This window comes from Oncorhynchus tshawytscha, linkage group LG01, assembly GCF_018296145.1.
Source record: "Oncorhynchus tshawytscha isolate Ot180627B linkage group LG01, Otsh_v2.0, whole genome shotgun sequence".
Classification (NCBI taxonomy): Eukaryota; Metazoa; Chordata; class Actinopteri; order Salmoniformes; family Salmonidae; genus Oncorhynchus; species Oncorhynchus tshawytscha.
Window position 1 is genome coordinate 42705872 of NC_056429.1, and position 27616 is coordinate 42733487.

Genomic DNA, 27616 nt, shown 5'->3' on the forward strand with positions numbered 1-27616 from the left:
ACTAAACAACTAGGAATGAGATTAATGCTGTTTTTCAGTCACTCACCTGAAAAGGGGTGCTTTTATACCATTTTACATGTTCACCACTAAGTAGGGTCCCAGGTGAAAAACAGACCAAAACTATTGTTCCTTCCCCATCACATTGAAGAGTTATTGGAACTAGCAATGTTTCTTAGAAAATGTCTCAAAATTATGTTGCATGTGTATTTTCTATTTACAGCATCCGCCTAAAAAGCTTGAACGCCAACACGGACATTGCCACTCTAGCTCGGAAGGTGGTGGAAGAATGCAGGCTCATTCATCCATCTAAACTACCCGAGGTGGAGCAATTGCTCTTCTACCTGCTGAACCGCAAGAAGTCAGGTAATGGTTACATCATGGTAATGCCTGGCCCTGCAAGATGGTGCCGACAGACATAAGCTGTTTTCGAATACCCATACTAATACTACATACTTAATGAGTACATACTACATACTTTTAGTTAATTTTAGTATACTGTAAACAAACAGTATCCTTTCAGTTGAGCATATTGGTGCTACGCCTGTCTACCGGAAGTTGATTCTGTAGATTTTGGCCTCTAGATGGCAGCAGTGTATGTGCAAAGTTTTAGACTGATCCAATGAACCATTGCATATCTGTTCAAAATCAAGACTGCCCAAATGTGCCTAATTTAGACATATCTGATATGGGCAGAAAGCTTATGTCCTGGGATTTTTTCTTGTTACTTACAACCTCATGCTAATCACATTAGCCTACGTTAGCTCAACTGTCCCGTGGGGGGGGGACACCAATCCCGTAGAGGTTTTAAAGCAATTCATTTTGTATCCGGTCTCGTCGGACTTCAACTGCGTATTTTCCGCAATTGTCTTCAAATCTGAAAACATTGTGAAGCCACGCCCATTTCCTGAAGAATTTCATTATGGTCCCTAAAAGTGTCCACAGCGTGTATACTTCGTATTTTGCGAATTTAGTTATTTCTTATATTATTTGCTCAGAATATTTATTGCATTATTACCTATAGCCGAAAATAACTTTGGGATATTAGATCGGCGGTCACTCAATTTGACTTTCCTGAATTGGATCCTTTGTTTGAACTCCCCGGAGCAATTTAATTCATACCGGGGGCTGCTTGAAGACTCCGTCGCTGGGGAAGAGGAGTAATGAGTGCGCTCCTAGTCAGACTCAGGAGGCGTGCAAACCATGCACCACTTCTGAGTATATTACTCGCTAACGCTCAGTCCCTGGACAATAAAGTAGACGTGCTCAGGGTGAGAATTTCCTTCCACAGAGACATCAGGGACTGTAACATACTCTGTTTTATAGAATCATGTCTCTTTCCAGATATACTGTCCCTGTACATTCAGCCAGCGGGGTTCTCCATCCATCCATCATGCGGACAGGAAGAAACAACTCTGAGAAAAAGAAAGGCAGAGGTGTATGTTTCATGATTAACTATTCATGGTGTGATTGTGGGAACATACAGGAACTCAAATCCTTTTGTTTTCATGATCTTCAATACCTCACCATCAAATGCCGACCACATTACCTCCCAAGATAATTTTCTTCTGTCATCTTCACGGCCGTGTATATCTCCCCCCAAGCCAACACTACGACTACTACTCTGGACTTTGTGCAAACTGGAAACTGCAAATATCCTGAGGCCGCATTTATTGTAGCTGGTGACTTTAATAAAGGAAATTTGAGGAAAACGCTACCAACTTTCTATCAACACATCTCCTGTGCACATCGAGAACTCTGGACCTCAGGCCTTCCCCTGCCCTCTTCGGCAAATTAGGACCAGCTAAACACCTTTTCCCCATCAAAATTGCATGGCCTGCGTCTCAATCCACTGCATCCACCTATGTCGGCCTTCTGGATCTGCGGTGTAAAGCGGCAGAGCTACAGCGCTGTTTGTCAGACCAGGAGACATCCTGAAACGAACATGATGGTGTTCTCTGTTTTGTTCTACGACCCCCACAAGTGTCATGGGACTCATCTGAAGTTAACCCCGTACCGGTTTTAAAAAATTAATGGAAGGATGGAAGTAGTTTTGTGCCCCCAAAAAAGGGGTGAAATATGTGTTAATATCTCCTAGATATAGGACAGACACTTCACAACCTTAATATTTATTATGCATTTTTGGACGGTCTGTTTTGCCATTTCTGATTGTGTTATTCAGTGAGTTTCTATGGGCTATAGCAGACCAAATTCCAAGCTGCGCCCTCAGAGCATGTGTAGACCAGTTGGCTGGAGTGTTTACGGACATATCCGATCTCTCACTATCCCAGTCTGTTGTCCCCACTTGCTTCAAGATGTCCACCATTGTTCCTGTATCCAAGAAAGCGAAGGTAACTGAATGAAATGACTATCTCCCTGTAGCACTCACTTCTGTCATCATGAAGTGCTTTGATAGGCTAGTTAAAGATCATATCACCTCCACCTTACCCGACAACAACATAGACCCACTACAATTTGCATATCTCCCCAACAGACCCACGGAAGACTCAATTGCCATTGCACTGCACACTGCCCTATCCCATCTGGACAAGAGGAATAAGTATGTAAGAATGCTGTTCATCGATGAAAGCTCAGCCTTCAACAACATATTGCCCTCCAAGCTCATCACTAAGCTCGGGGCCCTGGGTCTGAACCCCGCCCTTTGCAACTGGGTCCTGGACTTCCTGACGGGCTGACCCCAGGTGGTGAAGGTAGTCAACAACACCTCCACCATGCTGATCCTCAACACCGGGGCCACATAAGGGTACGTGCTCAGCCCATTCTTGTACTCCCTGTTCACCCATGACTGCGTGGCCAAACACGTCTCCAACTCAATCATCAAGTTTGCTAACGACAAGACAGCCTACAGGGAGGAGGTGAGGGGCCCTGGCAGAGTGGTGCCAGGAAAACAACCTCTCTCTCAATTGTCAACAAAACAAAACTTCAAGTTTCTTGACGTGTACATCAATGAATACCACTCCAGAGGGTGGCGCATTCAGCCCATGGCATCACCAGGGGCACACTGCCTGGCCCCTAGGACATCTACAGCATCTGGTGTCACAGAAAGGCCAAGTAGATCAAGGACCTCAGCCACCCGAGCCACTGCCTGTTCACCCCGCTACCATACAGAAGGCGGAGACCGCACATATGCATCAAAGCTGGGACCGAGAGACTGAAAAACAGCTTTTATCTCCAGGCCATCAAACTGTAAATAACAATTAGTTCTTTACTGACTTGCCTAGTTGAATAAAATAAATAGGATCTGAAATAGTCTGGCGGACGTCTCTCTCTAATAGTGTCTCAGAGGTAGTGTAGCTGGTGCTACCAGCACTTCACCACTTCATGGTGAAACAAAGTACTTTTGTGCAGACTTCACAGGAGGTGGTTGTCCCGGACTGGTGCTCTCAGGAAGTTGAGCCTCATTGGTCTCTGGTTGTTTGTCCAACTGCAGCTCTGGTGAACGTTCCAATGTCCTGTCCTGCTCGTTTAAGCATTGATCCAAGTCAACGGATGGAACTGGAATTTGAGCTCGGTTGAGAATCAATCTGCACGAGGAACATTTTCCCTAGGAAGGGTCCAGTGTAGTCCACATGTAGTCGTGTCCATGGTTTTCCTGTCCATTCCCATGTATGTAATGGCACGGTGAGGGGGGTGACTTCCTGTTACTCTGACAATCTGTACACAGGCTAACCTCATTTTCCACATCCTGGTCCATCTTTGGCCACCAGATGTATCTGGATGTGACTGGTGCAACAACTTCAGTAGCATTCCCCGCTACTGAGATAACTACTCTTGAATCCCACAGAACACACCCATCTCAAACACTCAAAACCAAGCGGCGAGCGTAGTAAGGCATGATCTGAGGCTCTGTCACTGTAGCGCATCCTTTCAGGATAAATTCATGCACTTGTAATAGCGTCACATCCTTTGAAGTCCATTGCCTGATTTTGTGCTGTGTTCACTGGTGCATCATCCGACACATTGATCGTCAAGACTTGGTCCTTTTTCCTTCCTGAGTCGATGATTTCTGGAACGGTAGCATACTCAGAGCATCAGCATTCTCATGGTATCTACCTGGCTTCTGTACTCGATGGCCCTGGGCCACACAGCCCAACGTTGAACTCTTGGAGAGACCATTTGTGGTACTGGCTTTTGTTCATGGAACAGAGAGATCAGAGGCTTATGGTCGGTCACAATAGTGAATGTTACCCCGTATAAGTACTTGTGGAATCTCTGTATTCCGAATATGATAGCCAGCTGAGAGTACTTTTTGTCCGCTGGCAACAACATGGCATATGGAACTGATCTTGGCCAATAGAATCTGGGAGCAGCATCTGGAGCAACATGAATGGTAGCTTGGACCTTTTTCAATGTCCCTAGCGCTTTGAAAAAACAGTCATGCTTTGAAAGCACCTGCTGCGGTGTCAATGTCTCTGTGGTGACATGTTTGATTTCATCCCAGTTCAATTTTATTTCCTCCAACCACCATCTCCCTATTAAGCTGGGGCCAGTACCTTCCGCTATTGAGAGGCAGACTTTTATTTTGTCCTTGATATTCCACCTGCACATCAGCAACTCCAATCCCAGTTTTTTCCCCCCTCCCTGTGTACGTTTTGAGTTTAATGGGGATGTTCTTTCTGTTTGTCAACTTCACCTTTTTCTACTTCTCATTGAATTGGGACTCGTTCATCAGTGTGACGCTACATCCCGTGTCTACTTCAAACGGTACCTTAAATCCATTTGTTCCCATTTCCACAATAAAAGGCTTCACCTTTTTCATATTCGCCCCCTGTACACTGTACATTGAGAGCGCTTGCTCTTTGCGTCTGCGCAATCACTTTCTATTACTTAATTTGAGCGGTTTTCTTCTGTTCATTTTATTTTCTGTAGCCCGTAGCTTTTTCTAATGCATAAAACTTTTCATGTTTGAATTTACAATCAAACGCTTTGTGTTTGCCTTTGCAACTATAACATTCTCTATTAACCGGAGGGGCTGCCCCGCGGCTTTCCCTTCTTTGAAACTCTGCGAGCTCAGAGCTGCTCTCTTTTACTGTACGGCATGCAGTTGCACCCCTTGCCTGCAAATCCAGTGCATTTCTATTCACGGACTCCATGACCTGAGCCAGTTTGAGTGTATTCTCAAACACGAGATTAGGCTCTGATAACAAGCATATTTGTATCCTGTCGTCAGTAATCCCACACACCAGCTTAATTATAAAATAATAAACACACAGAAATACGGGCCTTAGGTCATTAATATGGTCAAATCCGGAAACTATCATTTCGAAAACAAAACGTTTATTCTCTCAGTGAAATAGGGAACTGGGTGTCATCCCTCAGTCTAAATATTGCTGTTACCTTGCACAACCTTCAATGTTATGTCATAATTATGTCAAATTCTGGCAAAATTAATTACGGTCTTGTTTAGGAAGAAATGGTCTTCAAACAGTTTGCAACGAGCCAGGCGGCCCAAACTGCTGCATATACCCTGACTGCTTGCACAGAACGCAAGAGTAGTGACACAATTTCCCTATTTATATCGCCTGCTAACATGAATTTCTTTTAACAAAATATGGAGGTTTAAAAATATATACTTGTGTATTTATTTTAAGAAAGGCATTGATGTTTATGGTTAGGTACATTGGTGCAACAACAGTGCTTTTTCGTGAATGTGCTTGTTAAATCATCACCCGTTTTGGCGAAGTAGGCTGTTATTCGATGATAAATTAACAGGCACCGCAATGATTATTTGCACCGCAGGACAAGCTAGTTAAACTAATAATATTATCAACCATGTGTAGTTAACTAGTGATTATGTTAAGAGTTGTTTTTATCAGATAAGTTGCTAGCTAACATTAAATTTAACTTGGCTCATTGCTGCTCTCTCGTGGTCAGGTGGTCAGCCTGCCACGCAGTCTCCTCGTGGAGTGCAATGTAATCGGCCATATTCAGCGTCAAAAAATGCTGTCTGCCGATTGTTATGAAACTTGAAATCGGCCCTAATTAATCAGCCATGCTGGTCGACCTCAGGTAGGAATATTGCAAAAATATAATCAATGGCTCATTTGAGAGAAGACAACCTCCTGGCCCGTATTGACATCTGACATACAGTACCAGTCAAAGGTTTGGACACACCTACTCATTCCAGAGTTTTTCTTTATTTTTAAAAACTATTTTCTACATTGTAGAATAATAGTGAAGACATCAAAACCTATGAAATAACACATATGGAATCATAAAGTAACTAAAGTGTTAAATAAATCAAAATATGTTTTATATATGAGATTCTTCAAAGTAGCCGCCCTTTGCCTTGAGAGCTTTGCACACTCTTAGCATTCTCTCAACCAGGTTCACCTGTAATACTTTTCCAACAGTCTTGAAGGAGTTCCTACATATGCTGAGCACTTGTTGGCTTCTTTTCCTTCACTCTGCGGTCCAACTCATCCCAAAACATCTCAATTGGGTTGAGGTCGGGTGATTGTGGAGGTCAGGTCATCTGATGCAGCACTCCTTCACTCTCCTTCTTGGTCAAATAGCCCTTACACAGCCTGGAGGTGTGTTGTGTCATTTTCCTGTTGGAAAAACAAATGATAGTCCCTCTAAGCGCAAATGAGATGGGATGGCATATCGCTCCAGAATGCTGTGGTAACCATGCTGGTTAAGTGTGCATTGAATTCTAAACAAGTCACTGACAGTGTCACCAGCAAAGCACCCCCATACCATCACACCTCCTCCATGCTTCACGGTGGGGACCATACATGTGGAGATCATCCGTTCACCTATTCTGCGTCTCACGCAGACATGGCGGTTGGGACCAAAAATCTCATTCTTTGCAGCAATTCGACCATTAAGGCCTGATTCACGCCGTGTCATCTGAACAGTTGATGTTTACATGTGTCTGTTACTTGAACTCTGAAGCATTTATTTGGGCTGCAATTTCTGAGGCTGTTAACTCTAATGAACGTATCCTCTGCAGCAGAGGTAACTCTGGGTCTTCCTTTCCTGTGGTGGTCCTCATGAGAGCCAGTTTCATCATTGTGCTTGATGTTGAAGTGCAGTCGCAAAAACCAAAGTTGTTGACATTTTCCGGATTGACTGACCTTCATGTCTTAAAGTAATGGTGGGCTCTCGTTTCTCTTTGCTTATTTGAGCTGTTTTTGCCATAATATGGACTTGGTCTTTTACCAAGATACCAGAGCTATCTTGTATATATCAAATATTTGTGCCGAATACAACAGGTGTAGAATTACAGTGAAATGCTTACTCACAAGCCCTTAACCTTCAATTCTGTAAGAAGTTTTAAGAACAAAAAAAAGTTAAAAAAATGTGAAATAAAAGTAACATAATTAAACAGCAGCAGTAAAATAACAATAGCGAGGCTATATACAGTTGAAGTCGGAAGTTTACATACACCTTAGCCAAATACATTTAAACTCAGTTTTTCACAATTCCTGACATTAAATCCTAGTAACAATTCCCTGTCTTGGGTGAGTTAGGATCACCACTTTATTTTAAGAATGTGAAATGTCAAAAATAATAGTAGAGTGATTTATTTCAACTTTAATTTCTTTCATCAAATTCACAGTGGGTCAGAAGTTTACATGCTACCAAATACAAATGTAGTGTTTTGCCTTTAAATTATTCAACTTGGGTCAAATGTTCGGGTAGCCTTCCACAAGCTTCCCACAATAAGTTGGGTGAATTTTGGTCCATTCCTCCTGACAGAGCTGGTGTAACGGAGTCAGATTTGTAGGCCTCCTTGCTTGCACATGTTTTTTCAGTTCTGCACACACATTTTCTACAGGATTGAGGTCAGGGTTTTGTGATGGCCACTCTAATACCTTGACTTTGTTGTCCTTAAGCCATTTTGCCACAACTTTGGAAGTGTGCTTGGATCATTGTCCATTTGGAAGACCCATTTGCGACCAAGTTTTGACTTCCTGACTGATGTCTTGAGATGTTGCTTCAAAACATTCACATCATTTTCCTTTCCTCGTGATGCCATCTATTTTGTGAAGTGCACATATCCCTCCTGCAGCCAACCACCTGATTCCTCCAGCATCTTCACAAGGTCTTTTGCAATTGTTCTGGGATTGATTTGCACTTTTCGTCCCAAAGTACATTTAACTTTAGGAGACCAAACGCGGTCTTTTTCCTGAGCGGTATGACAGCTGCATGGTCCCATGGTGTTTATACTTGCATACTATTGTTGGTACAGATGAACGTGGCGTTTGGAAATTGCTCCCTTGGATGAACCAGACTTGTGGAGATCTACAATTTGTTTTGAGGTCTTGGCTGATTTCTTTTGATTTTCCCATGATGTCAAGCAAAGAGGCACTGCGTTTGAAGGTAGGCCTTGAAATACGTCAATTATGTCAATTAGGCTATCAGAAGCTTCTAAAGCTATGACATACTTTTCTGGAATTTTCCAAGCTGTTTAAAGGCACAGTCAACTTAGTGTATGTAAACTTCTGATCCACTGGAATTGTGATACAGTGAAATAACCTGTCTGTAAACAATTGTTGGAAAAATGACTTGTGTCATGCACAAAGTAGATGTCCCAACCGACTTGCCAAAACTATAGTTTGTTAACAAGACCTTTGTGGAGTGGTTGAAAAACAATTTTTAATGACTCCAACCTAAGTGTATGTAAACTTCCGACTTCAACTGTACAGGAGGCACTGGTAGAGTCGGTGTGCGGGGGCACCGGTTAGTCGAGGACCGGTTACCACCTAGGGCTGTGCGGTATACCGGTATTGATGCAGGGACTGGTTTGGGTTTTATTTCTATACTGGGATTTGAATGTTTGTTAAATGTGATACGACATGTGTAAAGTCTGTTTTTATAGTTTACTTCGCTACTTGAGTCATATCTTAACGCTCTTTTTCTCTCTGTGCCACTTTCCACACAGATCTAGCCACGCCCCTGTCACTCAAGGAGCGCATTTGATGTTCCTCAACCAGGATACACTTGCCTTCAGTCTGCATGGTCAATGCAGCACATGCAACAATGTTGATGACAATAATGCTGTTTTAATATAAATCCACTAGCGTTCTATAATGACACTATTCGTTTTTGTTTCTTACATCAGCAAACAGCTAGCTTGCAAGTTACCCTAAATCTTGAGACGCTAGTTGTTAGCCGCTAATGCTAATAGCATTATGTACTCAGTAAGCGCAAACATAGCCAGCTAATACAGCCTGATAATACCAGTGATGGTGTAGACCAAAATCAGCATGTTGTTTGAGCAACAGGATCTTCTAAATCAAAGAGGAATATGCAATGCAAGAATGTTAGCTACATGAACTAGCTAAGAGAGAACATGCAAAGTAACCCAAGCTTATAGGGTCCCCTAGGAAACACTTATCAGCACTTTAGTTCCTACCCTGTCACAATAACTCCTCCCTGGCATTTTAATTTGTTGTCATCTCAAACTACACTGTATTCAAAATGCCCACTATTATATTCTAACTGTAGAATTAGAATAGTCAATCTATTTCCATGATTCCAACAGTTTTGCTCTTATTCGCAAGTCAAATTGCAATTGCAACATTTGGTTAAAAATAAGTCCTAGATTATTTGCCCATATCATGCAGCCCTACGTGGCACTGTGGAAATGACCTCAATTGAACAGTGGTGTAAAGTACTTAAATAAAAATACTTTCAAGTGCTACTTATGTCAAAAAAATGTATCTGTACTTTACTATTTTTTATTTTTGACTACTTTTACTTCACTACATTCCAAAAGAAAATACTGTACTTTTTACAACGTACATTTTTCCTGACACCTAAAAATACTTGTTACATAATGAATTTTTTGCAGGACAGGAAAATGGTCCATTTCACGCACTTGTCAAGAGAACATCACTGGTAATCTACAGCCTCTGATCTGGAGGACTCACTAAACACATGCCTTGTTTGTAAATGATGTCTGAGTGTTGGAGTGTGCCCCTGGCTAGCCGTAAATAAAATACAAAAAGAAGAAAATGGTCCTATCTGTTTTTTACTTTTGATACTTAAGTATATTTAAAACCAAATACTTTTAGACTTTTACTCAAGTATTTTACTGGGTGACTTTCATGTTCTATTAACATATCTTTACTTCTACTCAAGTATGACAATTGGGTACTTTTTCCACCACTGCAGTTGAGTGCAGGAAATGCATAAATATAAAAGTGCTGAAATTTGTTTTGGTTGAATTGAACAGTATAAAAGACTTAGAAATCACTTAGAATATATGTGTTGCCACCCTAGGATCACTCACAACTCATAAAGCAAATGTAGAACACTTATTATTAAAAACTAAAATACAGTAAAAAAAATAATTAAAATACCATGATATAATATTTTGGCCATATCACCCAGCCCTACCGTGTCACAACACAACTGATTAAATGCATTAAGGAAAGAAATTCCATAAATTAATTTTTAACAAGGCACACCTGTTAATTGAAATGCATTCCATGTGACTACCTCATGAAGCTGGTTGAGATAATGCCAAGAGTGTGCACAGCTGTCATCAAGGCAGAGGGTGGCTAGAATCTCAAATGTAAAATATATTTATTGAACACTTTTTTTTGTTTGTTTCTACATGATTCCATGTGTTATTTCATAGTTTTGATGTCTTCACTATTATTCTACAATGTGGAAAATAGTAAAAATAAAGAAAAACCCTTGAATGAGTAGGTGTGGGAGACTGTTGGAATCCGTGCAGTATAGAAACATAAGCATTTCGCTGCACCTGCGATATCCGCAAAATACAGTATGTGTACTTGACCAATAAAAGTTGATTCATTGTGTAAATACACCTTTATCATGCTTACTAGTGCACATGCTGTCCTGTCCTCACAGACAAACGAGAGAAACACTCGCCGAGAGACCTCGCACCATTTGAGGGGATGGAGGTAAGCAGAGCATCTTCAAAATTGTGTACGTGTCTGACTGTGTGTCTGTTCGTGTCCAAGTCTGTTTCTGTGTGTTTTGTAGCATGATTATCACTGTGTTGTCTGTATGATTTTTAACCCTCGCCATTCCTCACCTATAGTATATCTCTGTTCTCAGCTGGATGAGGAGGCCAACATCAACAGGATAGATCACTATGTGGAGCTGCTGTATGAGGACATCCCAGAGAAGGTCAGGGGTGCCACCCTCATCCTCCATCTCGCCCGCAACCCAGACAACCTGGAGGAGCTCTTGCAGAATGGTATATATCTTCCCCATCTGTCACAATGCTACGTTCCAGAGAATGCTACGTTCATGCTATGTTCATCTTCTCTGTTCTGCTGGGTGTTTAAAAGTTGTACAGGCCAGGCTAGACAAACTCTATTGTCATTGGTTGATATAATCCACAGACTCTCTCACCAGCCCATCCCGTTCATAAGAAAACACAGCCTAGCACTAGATCTTCCTATTCCCCTCCCTGACGACAGAGCTGTTTTCTCTCACAACAGCACAGGGTCCTCATCCATTACAGCTGTCAAATGATGGCATGGCTTCATTTTGTAACTGTCACTATGCATCACAGGCTCACTTTGTCTGTCGTAAAGGATCACACGGTCAGACGGTGATAACGGTAGAACGTGCATGTGAACCATGAGACCTCGGGTCAGTGAGGAAAGTGGAGATGGCCAGGGGAAATGGAACAATGTGATATGTATCTTTACAATGAAGATCACCCATAGCTCAAGCCATGGGAGCCTGGAACCCTTTACATTCCCCCAGATTCCTTACCTTAAACTCCCACCCCAAGCTGACTGTCATCTCCATGCTAGACTCTTTCCACTACCTGCCCACCTCCACCCCAACTGCATACTTCCCTTTCAAATCCTAACATACTTCAAATAATCCCCCTCCTTTTCCTCAATCACTCCCCTTGCCCCCCCCCCACACACACACATCATAAATATATATATATATATATCACTTTCCTCACTCTCTCTCTTCTCACCTCCCCACCTCTCTTGCTTTCTCTCTGACCTGTGTGGTGTCTGCTGCTCATCAGAGACGGCCCTGGGAGCCCTGGCCAGAGTTCTGCGGGAGGACTGGAAACAGAGCGTTGACCTGGCAACCACCATCATCTACGTGTTCTTTTGCTTCTCCAGGTATACAACTCCCTCTCTCACACACCAGAACCTCTTTTGTTTTCATGTTCTGCTCTCTCTCATTCTGACAGCAATCACACAACTATGACAACATATGACAAAACCTTACTTTTGAGGAAACACTAATTACCCTTGATAGAATTGGAAATAAAATACTTGTCGAGCGATTTGAGTTGTGAGAGGATCTACGTAGTTCTGAAAACTGATAGTCCTTCTTGGCCCCGCTCCGTGGCAGAGCTGTTTTGGTTTTGAAATGATTTGGTTTGTGTCTGGCTGATTATGAGTAGGAGATGAGACATACTGTTTTACTCAATCTTTCTTGTCCTTTTTTTTTTGCAGTTGACTTTTGGACTAAGCTCTCAGCTGATAGGATCATTTCAATCTGAGCACCCGACTGTGCTACAAAAATAGGTGTTGCATAACGATGAACGAAATGCACTTTTGAATAAGTGGAAGCCTTGTAAACCTTTTCTCTACCCTTCCCCAGTTTCTCCCAGTTCCATGGGCAGGTGACTCACTATAAGATCGGAGCCCTCTGTATGAACATAATTGAACACGAGCTGAAGAGGTACGACCTCTGGCAGGACGAACTGCAGAAGAAAGCGGCAGCCTATATCCTTCAGCTGAAGTCAAAGGTCACCTAAATGATGTTTACACACCTTGCTGCTTGATTTTATTTTATTTATTTTATTTTATTAGGATACCCATTAGCCGACGCCAATGGCGACAGCTAGTCTTACTGGGGTCCGGCACATAACGGAAACAACATAGACAGAGGGTCAATGCCTCAGGGTTCCTTCTGCCCTCAGTGCCGACTGATTATAAAACACTACTATATAGTGAGTTCATTGGTTCAATACAGCAACACTCCTTCCTTGACTGATCTCACGTGACAATGACCATAAGAACCAGAATGTGAAGAAGGAGCATGAGAAAGCCTTCAAGAAGTACCAAGGTCTACTAATCAAGCAGGAGCAGCTTCTACAAGGTACAGTAACTGTGTAGCACACTACCATGTCTAGCAGAGGGGTAGTGATGTTTGTTACAGACAGCACTATTAGTGCTTGATAATCCAATGATGTAATTACATAGTAGTAGAAACTACATTGGTTATTACATAGTAATATCAAGTTGGATCACTATTTGATTCTACAGTCCCCCCTCCTCTCCCTATTGCTTCACAGTGGCTCTGCACCTGTTGTTGAACCTTGCTGAGGACACGCGCACGGAGCTGAAGATGAGGAACAAGAACATCGTCCACACCCTGGTGAAGACCCTGGACCGGGAAGACGAGGAGCTGCTGGTGCTAGTGGTCTCCTTCCTCAAGAAGCTCAGTATCTTCCTGGAGAATAAGAATGACATGGTGAGAGAGGGAAAGATGGAGGGAGAGGGCCAGAGAAGAGGGAGGGATATAGGGAGAGGGGTACAGGAGCTGGTGGTCTCCTTCCTCAAGAAGCTCAGCATCTTTCTGGAGAACAAGAAAGACATGGTGAGTGATGGAGTGAGAGGGGAAGAGGGAGGGAGGGAGCGAGGGAGGGAGGGAGGGAGAGGAATTGCAACAAGGTGAGGAAAATACAGTGAGCTCAAAAGTATTGGGACAGTGACCCCTTTTTTGTTGTTTTGGCTCTACCCTAGCACTTCAGTTAAAGTGCAGACTGTCAGCTTTAATTTCAGGGTATTTTCATCCAAATCCCAGAAATGTTCCATAGGCACAAAAAGCTTATTTCTCTAAAATGTTGTGCGCAATTTTTTTTAACATCCCTATTAGTGAGCTTTTCTCCTTTGCCAAGATACTTCATCCTCCTGAAAGGTGAGGCATATCATTAAGTTGATTAAACAGCATGATCATTATACAGGTGTGCCTTGTGTTGGGGACAATAAAAGGCCACTCTGAAATGTGCAGTTTTGTCACACAACACAATGCCACAGATGTCTCAAGTTGAGGGAGCGTGAATTGGCATGCTAACTGCAGGAATGTCCACCAGAGAATGTTGCCAGAGAATTTAATGATAATTTCTCTACCATAACCGCCTTTAACGTAATTTTCGAAAATTTGGCAGTACGTACAACCGCAGACCACATGTAATGACGCCAGCCCAGGACCACCACATCCGGCTTCTTCACCTGCGGGAATTTCTGCACAAACTGTCAGAAAACGTCTCAGGGAAGCTCATCTGCATTCTCGTCGTCCTCACCAGTGTCTTGACCTGAGTTCTACATCGTAACTGACTTCAGTGGCCAAATGCTCACCTTCGATGGCTACTGGCACGCTAGAGTAGTGTGCTCTTCCCAGATGAATCCCGGTTTCAACTGTACCGGGAAGATGGCAGATGTGGGCGAGCGGTTTGCTGATGTCAATGTTTTGAACAGAGGGCCCCATGGTGGGGTTAGGGTATGGGCAGGTATAAGTTACGGACAACAAACAGAATTGCATTTTATCGATTGCAGTTTTAATGCACAGATATACCGTGACAAGATCCTGAGGCCCATTGTCGTGCCATTCATCCACCGCCATCACCTCATGTTTCAGCATGATAATTCACGGCTCAGTGTCACAAAGATCTGTACACAATTCCTGGAAGCTGAAAATGTCCTAGTTCTTCCTTGGCCCTCATACTCACCAAACATGTCACCCAATGATCATGTTTGGAATGTTTTGGATCCACTTGTATGACGGTATGTTCCAGTTCCTGCCAATATCTTGCAACTTCCCACTTCCTGCCAATATCCAGCAACTTCCCACAGCCATTGAAGAGGAGTGGGACAACATTCCACATGTCACAACCTACAGCCTTATCATCTCTTTGCGAAGGAGATGTGTCGCGCTGCATGAGGCAAATAGTGGTCACACCAGAAACTGACTGGTTTTCTGATCCACACCCATTTAAAAAAAAAATGTTTATGAATTTATTTGTAAATTATGGTGGAAAATAAGTATTTGGTCACCTACAAACAAGCAAGATTTCTGGCTCTCACAGACCTGTAACTTCTTCTTTAAGAGGCTCCTCTGTCCTCCACTCGTTACTTGTATTAATGGCACCTGTTTGAACTTGTTATCAGTATAAAAGACACCTGTCCACAACCTCAAACAGTCACACTCCAAACTCCACTATGGCCAAGACCAACGAGCTGTCAAAGGACACCAGAAACAAAATTGTAGACCTGCACCAGGCTGGGAAGACTGAATCTGCAATAGGTAAGCCGCTTGGTTTGAAGAAATCAACTGTGGGAGCAATTATTAGGAAATGGAAGACATACAAGACCACTGATAATCTCCCTCGATCTGGGGCCCCACGCAAGATTTCACCCTGTGTGGTCAAAAAGATCACAAGAACGGTGAGCAAAAATACCAGAACCACACGGGGGGACCTAGTGAATGACCTGCAGAGAGCTGGGACCAAAGTAACACAGCCTACCATCAGTAACACACTACGCTGCCAGGGACTCATATCCTGCAGTGCCTGACGTGTCCCCCTGCTTAAGCCAGTACATGTCCAGGCCCGCCTGAAGTTTGCTAGAGAGCATTTGGATGATCCAGAAGAAGATTGGGAGAATGTCATATGGTCAGATGAAACCAAAATATAACGTTTTGGTAAAAACTCAACACGTTGTGTTTGGAGGACAAAGAATGCTGAGTTGCATCCAAAGAACACCATACCTACTGTGAAGCATGGGGGTGGAAACATCATGCTTTGGGGCTGTTTTTCTGCAAAGGGACCAGGACGACTGATCCGTGTAAAGGAAAGAATGAATGGGGCCATGTATCGTGAGATTTTGAGTGAAAACCTCCTTCCATCAGCAAGGGCATTGAAGATGAAACATGGCTGGGTCTTTCAGCATGACAATGATCCCAAACACACACCGCCCGGGCAACGAAGGAGTGGCTTCGTAAGAAGCATTTCAAGGTCCTGGAGTGGCCTAGCCAGTCTCCAGATCTCAACCCCATAGAAAATCTTTGGAGGGAGTTGAAAGTCCGTGTTGCCCAGCAACAGCCCCAAAACATCACTGCTCTAGAGGAGATCTGCATGGAGGAATGGGCCAAAATACCAGCAACAGTGTGTGAAAACCTTGTGAAGACTTACAGAAAACATTTGACCTCTGTCATTGCCAACAAAGGGTATATAACAAAGTATTGAGATAAACTTTTGTTATTGACCCAAATTCTTATTTTCCACCATAATTTGCAAATAAATTCATAAAAAATCCTACAATGTGATTTTCTGGATTTTTTTCTTCTCATTTTGTCTGTCATAGTTGAAGTGTACTTATGATGAAAATTACAGGCCTCTCTCAGCTTTTTAAGTGGGAGAACTTGCACAATTGGTGGCTGACTAAATACTTTTTTGCCCCACTGTATATGTTTTTTATTATTCTTATCTGTGACCCGCAGAAGCATATCTGTATTCCGTCATGTGAAATCCATAGATTATTAGGGCCTAATGAATTTATTTCAATTGACTGATTTCTTTGTATGAACTGTAACTCAGTCCAATTTTTTTAAATTGTTGCATGTTGCGTTTTATATTTTTGTTCAGTGTACATAGTCCCCCTATTGTAGGGGACAAACAGTATCGGGACAAGTTTACTTATGTGTATTAAAGTAGTCAAATGTTTAGTATTTTATCCAATATTCCTTGCACACAATGATTATATTGGCGGCAGGGTAGTCTAGTGGTTAGAGCTTTGGACTAGTAACCGAAAGGTTGCAAGTTCCAATCCCTGAGCTGACAAGGTACAAATCTGACAGGCAGTTAACCCACTGTTCCTAGGCCCTCATTGAAAATAAGAATTTGTTCTTAACTGACTTCACTTTTACCTTTTATTTAAAGGTAAAATACATTAAAAAAAATATAAAAAAACATCAAGCTTGTGACACTACAAACTTGTTGGATGCATTTGTTGCTTGTTTTGGTTGTGTTTCAGATTATTTTGTGCCCAATAGAAATGAATGGTAAAAATGCATTGTGTCATTTTGGAATCATTTTTATTGTAAATATCATACCCCCTCCCCAAAATGCTAACCCCCCTGTTGTAATGGTGAGAGGTTAGCATGTCTTAGTGTGATATTTGTGCATCTCACATTATTATTATTATTATTATTATTACTAACGATTAATTCAGGACTATCCATAGTCATGGTAGCATCCACATTAATGTAGAAGTGTTTAGAAACATATTACATTCTAATTTACAATAAAAGTGACTACATTATTTACCATTCATTTCTATTGTGCACCAAATAATCAAACGCAACCAAAACAAACAGGAAATGCTTCCAACAAGTTTGTAGTCACAAACTTGATGTGATCATTGCGTGCTAGGAATATAGGACCAAATAAAGTTTGGACTGCTTTAATACACATATAGTATTCAGACCCCTTCCCTTTTTCCACATTTTGTTACGTTACAACCTTATTCTAAAATGGATTCAATTACATTTTTCCCCCATCGATCTATCCACAATACCCGATAATGTACATTTTTGCAAATGTATAAAAAACAGAAATAAGAACCAGTGGGCCGTGAATTATCATGCTGAAACATGAGGTGATGGCGGCGGATGAATGGCACGACAATGGGCCTCAGGATCTTGTCACGGTATCTCTGTGCATTCAAACTGCAATCGATAAAATGCAATTCTGTATGTTGTCCATAACTTATGCCTGCCCATACCCTGTTTTTGCTATGTAATTATGGGGTATTGCCTGTAGATTGATTGAGGGGGAAAACAATGTAATCAATTTTAGAATAAGGCTGTAACACAACAAAATGTGGAAAAAGTCAAGTGATCTTGATACTTTCTGAATGCACTGTAAGTGTGTTAGTCCCAAATGTTTTGGTCCCCATGGGGGGGGTGCTGGTTTTTCATATGGATGAAAATACCTTCAATGTAAAGCTGACAGTCTGCACTTTAACCTCCAGTCATTGAATCATTTCAAATCTACAGTGCCGGAGTACAGAGGAAAAAACAACAAATGTATCGCTGTCCCAATACTTTTGAAGCTCACTGTACATACAAAGTCTCAGGTCCTCTGATTTACTGTAGATTGAGAATGTATAATAATAATATTATTTTGTGGTATTTGTTAAAGATTTGTACTAGTTTACATTTAGTTAGTTACTTTTGATGCCTTCTCTAGTACAGTTGTAGGACTTCAGTGATCATTGCTTTTACTTCCCTGTCTTACTGCAGTCCCACCTGGATCCAATCTCAGCCAGTTTGTGTGCCTTTTATTAAAGCCAGACTGAGATAGGAACAGTTTTTTTTTTCTTTGTTTCCTTTTAGTGTATCTTTGACTCTGATAAAAGAACCCTTCGGGGTTCTTGCCCATTGTCTACATGAGTCCAGCAGAACAGAAGAGTAGTGCTCTCATCCATGTTATTCACAGTGTATCACTTTATCTCAGGGGAAGGTTTTAGTTGCACGCTGATTAGCTACAAAAAGATAATTGGTTAGCGATTTGTCATCCATTCTACTTATTCACATGTTTGTATTCAACACCAGATAACAGTTGTAAGATGGCTTTAGAACTGTAATTGATTACTGTGCAGACACAATTTGTGTTAGTGTCAGTGGATTTCCTTTTGAACACAGTAGCAGTGTAATTGACACACACACCCACACCTCCAGTCCCAGTGTGCAGGCCATATGGTTTGCTACTCTTCGTGGTGCCTTATAGACTGGTCCTTGATGCGTCTGCTCAACACTTGCACCTACCTGTCAACACTGCTTTCTCTTTACATTCAGGACAACATTCTTCCCAAATTATAAAATAAGTTGAATTCGTTTGAAGTAATTCATTGAATGGAGTTAAAATGAAATTGACCCCCAACACAGGTGAAGTCTGTGTTGTTGAAGTTGGTGCCGATAGAGATGACAGCTTCGCTTCTAGTCCCTAGGAAACTGTGCATAAGCATTTTGATACACTCGCAATAACATCTGCTAACCATGTGTATGTGACCAATAAAATGTGATTTGATTTGTCTGACGTCAAAGAAAGTATCATTGTGGTCTCTCTGTTGCAGGAACGGGTATTGTGAGATTGGTTGTTGAAGTAGTGTGTGTATCGGTGCACATTTTATTGGGTTGTGCTAAATGACTTGTTGACAATGTCTCCCTCACTGTCTCCTCTCTGTTCTCTGGTGTTCAGGCAGAGACATATGCTGTGGAGAAACTGGCCAGGCTGCTGCCCTGTAAGCATGAAGACCTACTGAACACTACGCTGCGCCTGCTCCTCAACCTCTCCTTTGACACAGGCCTCCGCAGCCAGATGGTCCAGGCTGGACTCATCCCCAAACTCTCCGCACTGCTAGGTACACTAGTCAATGACACAACTGTGTATGTGTATAATTGCCACCAGAACCAGAGCCAGCGAGGCCTACTCCTGAAACTAGATCCTGTGTGTGACTGGTGTGTAAGCTCGTCCAGGGGGTCATGTGGCACGGCTGGGAGCATCTGTGATGGGCCTTTTTAAAATCTCTTCAGGGAGGTCGGGTAATGTGCATAATTAATATAATATATTTGTTAGAATTATACGCTGGGCCGCAGCATAAATTATGTTCTTGCAGGAGCTGGCCGGAAAGGCTGAGGGGATTTTTACTTTATGAATGAGACACGCACTTGTGCACTCACATGAGCGCACACGCATATGCACACACACATGATATGCAGGTGCATGCAACGCTTAAGCTAAACATAGCCGAATACATTCCCTAATGTATGCATTTGGACAGTGATGCATTTTTTTTTATTGATTTGCCTCTACTCCAGCATTTTTTAAACTTGAGATCAGATGTTTCCTATGAGGTGACTGTACAGAATGTTGTCTTATTTGAGGGTATTTCCATACATATCTGATTTACCGTTTAGAAATGAAAGCTCTTTAAAGCCTACATCTAGTCCCGCATTTGAAAATGTCATAAGTATTTGGACAAATTTAACTTAATAGTGTAGGTCACATATTCTAGCACGCAATGACTAAATCAAGCGTGACTCTACAAACATGTTGGATGCATTTGCAGTTTGTTTTGGTGGTGAATGGTGACTGGAGTAATTTTCTTTCTAAGTGAGTATATAAGATGTCTCTGTACACATCTAAACCAAACCTAGTAATGCAGTGTTTTAAGAAAAATCATGAATGGATCATGACTAATGATGAGAAAGTTTATTTAATTTAACTAGGCAAGTCAGTTAAGAGCACATTCTTATTTACAATGACGGCCTACCAGGGAACAGTGGGTTAACTTCCTTGTTCAGAGGCAGAATGACAGATTTTTACCTTGTCAGCTTGGGGATGCGATCCAGCAGCCTTTCGGTTACTGGCCCAACACTAGGCTACCTACTGGCCCAACACTAGGCTACCTGCCGGTCCAAATGCAGGTGCATTGTTACCAATAATGAGGGAGATTAGCATTTTTGGGGGGTGTATGTTCTTTGTCCCTCTAACTTTCTCATTCACCATTCATTGCTGATTATCCAGAATTAAGGTAGCATCCACATTCACGTAATGAATGTTCAAACATTTTCTATTCTTACTTGCAATAAAAGTGACACAAAAAAATGTCATTTTGGAGTCACTGTCTAAATTAGGGTTGCAAAGAGAGGGTATGTTACTCCCCAACCCGAGCACTCCGTTCTGCTACCTCTGGTCTCTTGGCCCTCCCACCCATATGGGAGGGCAGCTCCCACTCGGCCCAGTCGATGCTCTTCTCTGTCCTGGCACCACAAATGTTGGAACAAGCTTCCCCCTGAAGCTAGTCCCTGTTGAGTGACAACCTATGTAATTTCCTAGGTCATTGTTATCTATGCGCTGTTGAAAATGGTGGTTTACCGAAGACAACTCTCATCTGGCTGAACCTGCTGAATGGGGCTTACAATATATTTTATTTTGATTGTTAATTTTCACGTACAGCAATAGTTTTGCTTTAAACAGGGTCTGTGGTCATTTTTAGATATACCGGGTAAAGTTGATTTATCATTTTATAACGAGGACAGCAATCACTTTTGCGAAGGCGCACAAAATAAGCTCACTCCGTAAAAACGTAATAACCATTCGATTTTTAGATGTGGGTGAAATCCTTTCTTGTACTATACACTGAACACCTGCTCTTTCCATGACCTTAGACTGACCAGGTGAATGCTATGATTCCTTATTGATGTCACTTGTTAAATCTACTTCAATCATTGTAGATGAAGGGGAGGAGACAGGCTAAAGAAGGATTTTTAAGCTTTAAGACAATTGAGACATGGATTGTGTATGTGTGCCATTCAGAGGGTGAATGGGCAAGACAAAACATTGAAGTGCCTTTGAACGGGGTATGGTAGTAGGTGCCATCCGTACCAATTTGTGTTAAGAACTGCAACGCTTCTGGGTTTTTCACACTCAACAATTCCCCGTGTGTATCAAGAATGGTCCACCACCCAAAGGACATCCAGGCATCTTGATACAACTGTTGGACGCATTGGGGTCAACATGGGCCAGTGGTAACCGATGTGAAATGGCTAGCTTGTTAGCGGTGGTGCGCGCTAATAGCGTTTCAATCAGTGACGTCACTCGCTCTGAGACCTTGAAGTAGTTGTTCCCCTTGCTTTGCAAGGGCCTCTGGTTTTTGTGGCGCGATGGGTAATGATGCTTTGAGGGTGGCTGTTGTCGATGTGTGCAGAGGGTCCCTGGTTTGAGCCCAGGTAGGGGCGAGGAGAGGGACGGAAGCTATACTGTTACACCAGCATCCCTGTGGAAAGCTTTCGACACCTTGTAAAGTCCATGTCTGACGAATTGAGGGCCAAAGGAGGGGTGCAACTCAATATTAGGAAGGTGTTCTTAATGTTTTGTACGCTCATTCATTGACTATGTTATTACTAGCTCAAACACTTAATCTGCAAAAATTACAAGTTAGTGGGTGATGGTGATCAGAACACTAGTGGAAGGGACTGAAAACAGGCTACATTTCCCCCTTAATCTGATAGTGGTAGTGGGGTGGTAGATGCCTAGTCTTCCTTATTGCTCAGCTCAGGTGCCTAGATAGTACATACGCCATAGACATACATCACTTACACACACATACAAAATGTGCACACGCACAGAAGTCAGCCCAGATGGATACAGCTCATAGAGCCCCAGCTCATGAGTGCCATCAGCAGCAGATTTTAATTGAGAATTATTCTTTTTTTTTTTCACCTTTATTTAACTAGATGAGCTAGTTGAGAACACGTTCTCATTTACAACTGCGACCTGGCCAAGATAAAGCAAAGCAGTGTGACACAAACAACAACACAGAGTTACACATGGAATAAACAAGCATACAGTCAACACAATAGAAAAAAATAAAGTCTATATACCACGTGTGCAAATGGCGGGATGAGGTAAGACAGTTAATAGGCCATAGTAGCGAAGTAATTACAGTTTAGCAAATTAACACTGGAGTGATAGATGTGCAAGTAGAAATACTGGTGTGCAAAAGAGCAGAAAAGTACATTTTAAAAAAATATGGGGATGAGGTAGGTAGATTGGGTGGGCTATTTACAGATGGGCTATGTACAGCTGCAGCGATTGGTTAGCTGCTCAGATAGTTGATGTTTAAAGTTAGTGAGGGAAATATAAGTCTCCAGCTTCAGCGATTTTTGCAATTCTTTCCAGTCATTGGCAACAGAAAACTGGAAGGAAAGGCGGCCAAAGGAGGTGTTGGCTTTGGGGACGACCAGTGAGATATACCTGCTGGAGTGCGTGCTACGGGTGGATGTTGTTATTGTGACCAGTGATTGGAAGCATTGGGATAAGGCGGAGCTTTCCCTAACATAGACTTTTATAGATGACCTGGAGCCAGTTGGTCTGGCGACGAATATGTAGCGAGGGCCAGCCGACTAGAGCATACAGGTTGCGGTGGTGGGTCGTATAAGGGGCTTTGGTGACAAAACGGATGGCACTGTGATAGACTGCATCCAGTTTGCTGAGTAGTGTATTAAAAGCTATTTTGTAAATTACATCGCCGAAGTCGAGGACCGGTAGGATAGTCAGTTTTACGAGGGTATGTTTGGCGGTGTGAGTGAAGGAGGCTTTGTTGCGAAATAGGAAGCAGATTCTAGATTTAATTTTGGATTGGAGATATTTAATATGCGTCTGGAAGGAGAGTTTACAGTCTAGCCAGACTGAAAAGCATGCATTTGGTTTTACTAGCGTTTAAGAGCAGTTGGAGGCCACGGAAGGAGTGTTGTATGGCATTGAAGCCCGTTTGGAGATTAGTTAACCTGTTATGGCTGCATCCCTTTGTTCTCAATTTCCGCCTGAAGACATACCCTAATCTAACTGCCTGTAGCTCAACCCCAGAGGCAAGGATATGCATATTCCTGGTATCATTTGAATGGAAACATTCTGAAGTTTGTGGAAATGTTAATTGAATGTAGGAGACTATAACACAGTAGATCTGGTGGAAGAAAAGAGAAAGAGCTTACGTTTTCTGTTTTTTATTGTTGTAGCATCATCTTTCACAAGTACTAGAATAGCCACACAGTCAGATACTGGAGATAATGATGGATAACACAAGTGGTATAGAGAGAAATAGTCCTATAATAACTACAATCTAAAACTTCTTACCTGGGAATATTGAAGTCTTATGTTAAAAGGAACCACCAGCTTTCATATGTTCTGAGCAAGGAACTTAAACGTTAGCTTTCTTACATGGCACATATTGCACTTTTACTTTCTTCTCCAACACTTTGTTTTTGCATTATTTAAACCAAATTGAACACATTTCTTTGAGGCTAAATTGATTTTATTGATGTATTATATTAAGTTAAAATAAGTGTTCATTCAGTATTGTTGTAATTGGTTTTTGGTCCTCCAATAAATCGGTATCGGCGTTGAAAATCCTAATCGGTCGACCTCTATTTGGGGTAGCCAGGAGGAAAGCATGGCCAGCTGTAGAAAAATGCTTATTGAAATTCTCGATTATCGTGGATTCATCAGTGGTGACAGTGTTACCTAGCCTCAGTGCAGTGGGCAGCTGGGAGGAGGTGCTCTTGTTCTCCATGGACTTTACTGTCCCAAAACTTTTTGGAGGTAGGAGCTACAGGATGCAAATTTATTTTTGAAAATGCTAGCCTTTGCTTTCCTGACTGACTGCGTGTATTGGTTCCTGATTTCCTTGAAAAGTTGCATATCGCGGGGACTGTTCGATTTTAGTGCAGTCCGCCACAGGATGTTTTTCTGCTGGTCGAGGTCTGGAGTGAACCAAGGGCTTTATCTGTTCTTAGTTCTACATTTTTTGAAAGGCGCAAGCTTATTTAAGATGGTGAGGAAATTACTTTTCAAGAACGACCAAGCATTCTCGACTGACGGGATGAGGTCAATATCCTTCCAGGATACCCGGGCCAGGTTGATTAGAAAGGCCTGCTCGCAGAAGTGTTTTAGGGAGCGTTTGACAGTGATGAGGGGTTGTCATTTGACCGCGGACCAATAGCTGATGCAGGCAATGATCGCTGAGATCCTGATTGAAAAAAGCAGAGGTGTATTTGGAGGGCAAGTTGGTCAGGGTGATATCTATGAGGGTGCTCATGTTTCATTTGTGTGAGATTGAGGGCATATAGTTTAGATTGTAGGACTGCCGGGGTGTTAAGCATATCACAGTTTAGGTCAGCTTTCAGAACGAACTCGGAAGATAGATGTGGTGCAATCATTTCACATATGGTGTCCAGAGCACACCTGGGAGCTGAGGGGGGTCTATAACAGGCAGCAACAGAGAGAGACTTATTTCTGGGGAGATTCGTTTTTAAAATTAGAAGCTCAAACTGTTTGGGCATAGACCTGGAAAGTATGACAGAACTTTGCAGGCTAACTCCTCCCCCTTTGGCAGTTCTATCTTGATGGAAAATGTTGTAGTTGGGGATGGAAATCTCGGAATTGTTGGTGGCCCTTCCTTCGCCAGGATTCAGACATGTCAAGGACATCAGGGTTGGCGGAGTGTGCTAAAGCAGTGAGTAAAACAAACTTGGGGAGGAGGCTTCTGATGTTAACATGCATGAAACCAAGGCTTTTTCGGTTACAGAAGTCAACAAATGAGAGTGCCTGGGGACAAGCAGGGCCTGGGTTAACCTATGCTGGGTGAGTATTATACCCTGATGAAGACAGCTTGGCTGTCGAAACGTTGGATATTACATTTTTGCATCTGAGCTCCTAGAGTGTGAGGCTCTCCTTTATTTTCATGCTGGGTGAGGTCATCACGTGTGGGACAAAGGAGGTATCTGAGGCATGTTGAGTGTTACTTGGGGCTCCGCAGTAAACTAAGACAATAATAACTATCCCAAACAACAGTGTGCAAGGCATATTGACATTTGAGAGAGCCATAAAGCAATTACAGGTGTTGATTGGGAGAGCTAGCTAAGGCAACAATGGGTAAGACAACAACAGCTAATCAGCGAAGACAACAGGTAAAATGGTGATGAATGGGCAGAGAGGGTCGGGTTAACTACATACAGGGCCTGAGTTGCGGCTGACAGATATACAAAAAATAAACAAAATGGAGTACCGTGATTAATGAACAGTTCAGCAGGCATCAGCTATGTAGTCCAGTGAACAGGGAAGCTGCGGGTATTCGTTACTATGCTAGCACACTGGAGACACAGCGTTTACAGTTAGCAGGCCGGGGTAAGTAGAAGTGTCTGCTCTGACGGCCGGCGAAGGCCGGTTGAGAGCGTTAAGTCGGTGGACCAGTTGTTGTGGTACGGCGGGGCGCCGTGTCGACGAAGGGTCCAGACCAGATGGACGAAAGAGGTAGTTGTAGTAATTTCGTTTGGAAAAATGAATGTGTTTATGCAACAAATGTTAGTTTATCGCATCAAGCCGAATCGCATCAATTCATTCTCTAATCAAACCGAATCGTACCGAACTAAACCGTATCTTCCTGTATCGTATCGGAGCCTGTGTATCTAGATGCATATAGAATCGACTTGAAAGGGAAAGGTGCACATCCTTACTATACAGTGCATTCGGAAAGTATTCAGAGCCCTTGACTTGTTCAACATTGTGTTACCTTAACCTTATTCTGAAATGGATTAAATCATTTTTTTCCCATCAATCTACACACAATACCCCATAATGACAAAGCAAAAAAGGTTTTTAGAAATGTTTGCAAATAAAAAAAACTGAATGTAACATTTACATAAGTGAGCCATGAAGTGCTTTGAAAGGCTGGTCATGGCTCACATCAACACCATCATGCCGAAAACCCTAGACCCACTCGAATTCACATACCGCCCCAACCGAGCCACAGATGACGCAATCTCAATCACACTCAATCACATGCTCTTTCCCACTTGGACAAAAGGAACACCTGTGTGAGAATTCTGTTCATTGACTACAGCTCAGCGTTCAACACCATAGTACCCACAAAGGACCCTGGTACTAAACACCTCCCTCTGCAACTGGATCCTGGACATCCTGACGGTTCGCCCCCAGGTGGTAAGGGTAGGGAACAACACATCTGCCACGCTGATCCTCAACACTGGGGCCCCTCAGGGGTGCATGCTTAGTCCCATCCTGTACTCCCTGTTCACCCACGACTTTTTGTTTTTTACATTTTTTAGTAAATCTTTTTTAAACTCTTTCTTGAACTGGATTGTTGGTTAAGGACCTGTAAGTATTCATTTCACGATATTTGGTGCATGTGACTGTTACGAATCCCTTTTGGCCCGACAGTCTAGGGGGGGATGGTAATGAGACCCGTAACATATCTCATGCAAATGATTATTGTGACAAAGTAAAAGTGTGAACGAAATAACCACGACAACAGAAATCTACCGTCAAACTCCAGGTTTATTTATAAACACACGGTAATGGGGGGGGGCAGCAGGAAAAGGGGCTGAGCTGGACCCAAGGAATGAAACAATAAATATACAAAAACACCCCTAAGCTAGACTAGCCTACTTTAACAACAGCTAACTAACTAACCAAAAAAATACAGTGGGTGGTCCGCCCAGTTCTAACTAGTGTATTTAACAAAGTTTACCTACGGGTAGTGTATGCCCATGGGCGACTTATCTTGTTTCTCCCTTTTCCCACCAGCAACAAACAAACACCATAACCAAAACAATACTCACAGGGGATGACAAAGTGCTATGGAGGTGCTCAAACAAAAGAGAGGTTAAGACACAAAGCGAGAGTGAAACACAGAGACCTACAGACATGGCATTTACAGAGAGATTGAGCTCTAGAGCAAACAAATGATGGGGTTTTTAAACCATGGGGAAGGAACTGTGATAGGGTAGGAAATAGGAGGAGGTGTGTCTTTTGATTGATGATTGATTGTTGTCTGATTGGGGAGTGATGATTTTCACCTGTGAGGGGAGAAGGAGAGAAAAGAAACACACACACAGGATACACACACAGGATAACTGTATCCGTAACAGTGACAAATACAATTTGATTTGATTCAGACCCTTTACTCAGTACTTTGTTGAAGCACCTTTGGCAGCGATTACAGCCTCGAGCCTTCTTGGGTATGACGCTACAAGCTTGGCACACCTG

The 27616-nt window shown here is 42.4% G+C and overlaps 2 protein-coding genes across 4 annotated transcripts in view; one reads left to right on the forward strand and one right to left on the reverse strand.

Annotated features, from left to right (window-relative positions):
* LOC112250912 (kinesin-associated protein 3) overlaps positions 1-27616 on the forward strand; it is a 53131-nt gene that overhangs the window by 1542 nt on the left and 23973 nt on the right. For all 3 annotated transcript variants that reach the window (XM_024421456.2, XM_042321651.1, XM_024421466.2), the window contains exons 3-10: positions 221-363; positions 10849-10901; positions 11059-11200; positions 11999-12098; positions 12586-12710; positions 12988-13086; positions 13283-13461; positions 19250-19412. In XM_024421456.2, coding sequence (XP_024277224.1) covers positions 221-363; positions 10849-10901; positions 11059-11200; positions 11999-12098; positions 12586-12710; positions 12988-13086; positions 13283-13461; positions 19250-19412 — 1004 coding nt within the window. The remainder of the gene's footprint in view (positions 1-220; positions 364-10848; positions 10902-11058; positions 11201-11998; positions 12099-12585; positions 12711-12987; positions 13087-13282; positions 13462-19249; positions 19413-27616) is intronic.
* Positions 13319-27616, reverse strand: part of LOC112250921 (protein Niban 1) — a 78541-nt gene continuing 64243 nt past the window's right edge. The window contains exon 15 of the mRNA XM_024421490.2: positions 13319-13440. The gene's annotated coding sequence lies outside the window, so the exon portion shown is untranslated. The remainder of the gene's footprint in view (positions 13441-27616) is intronic.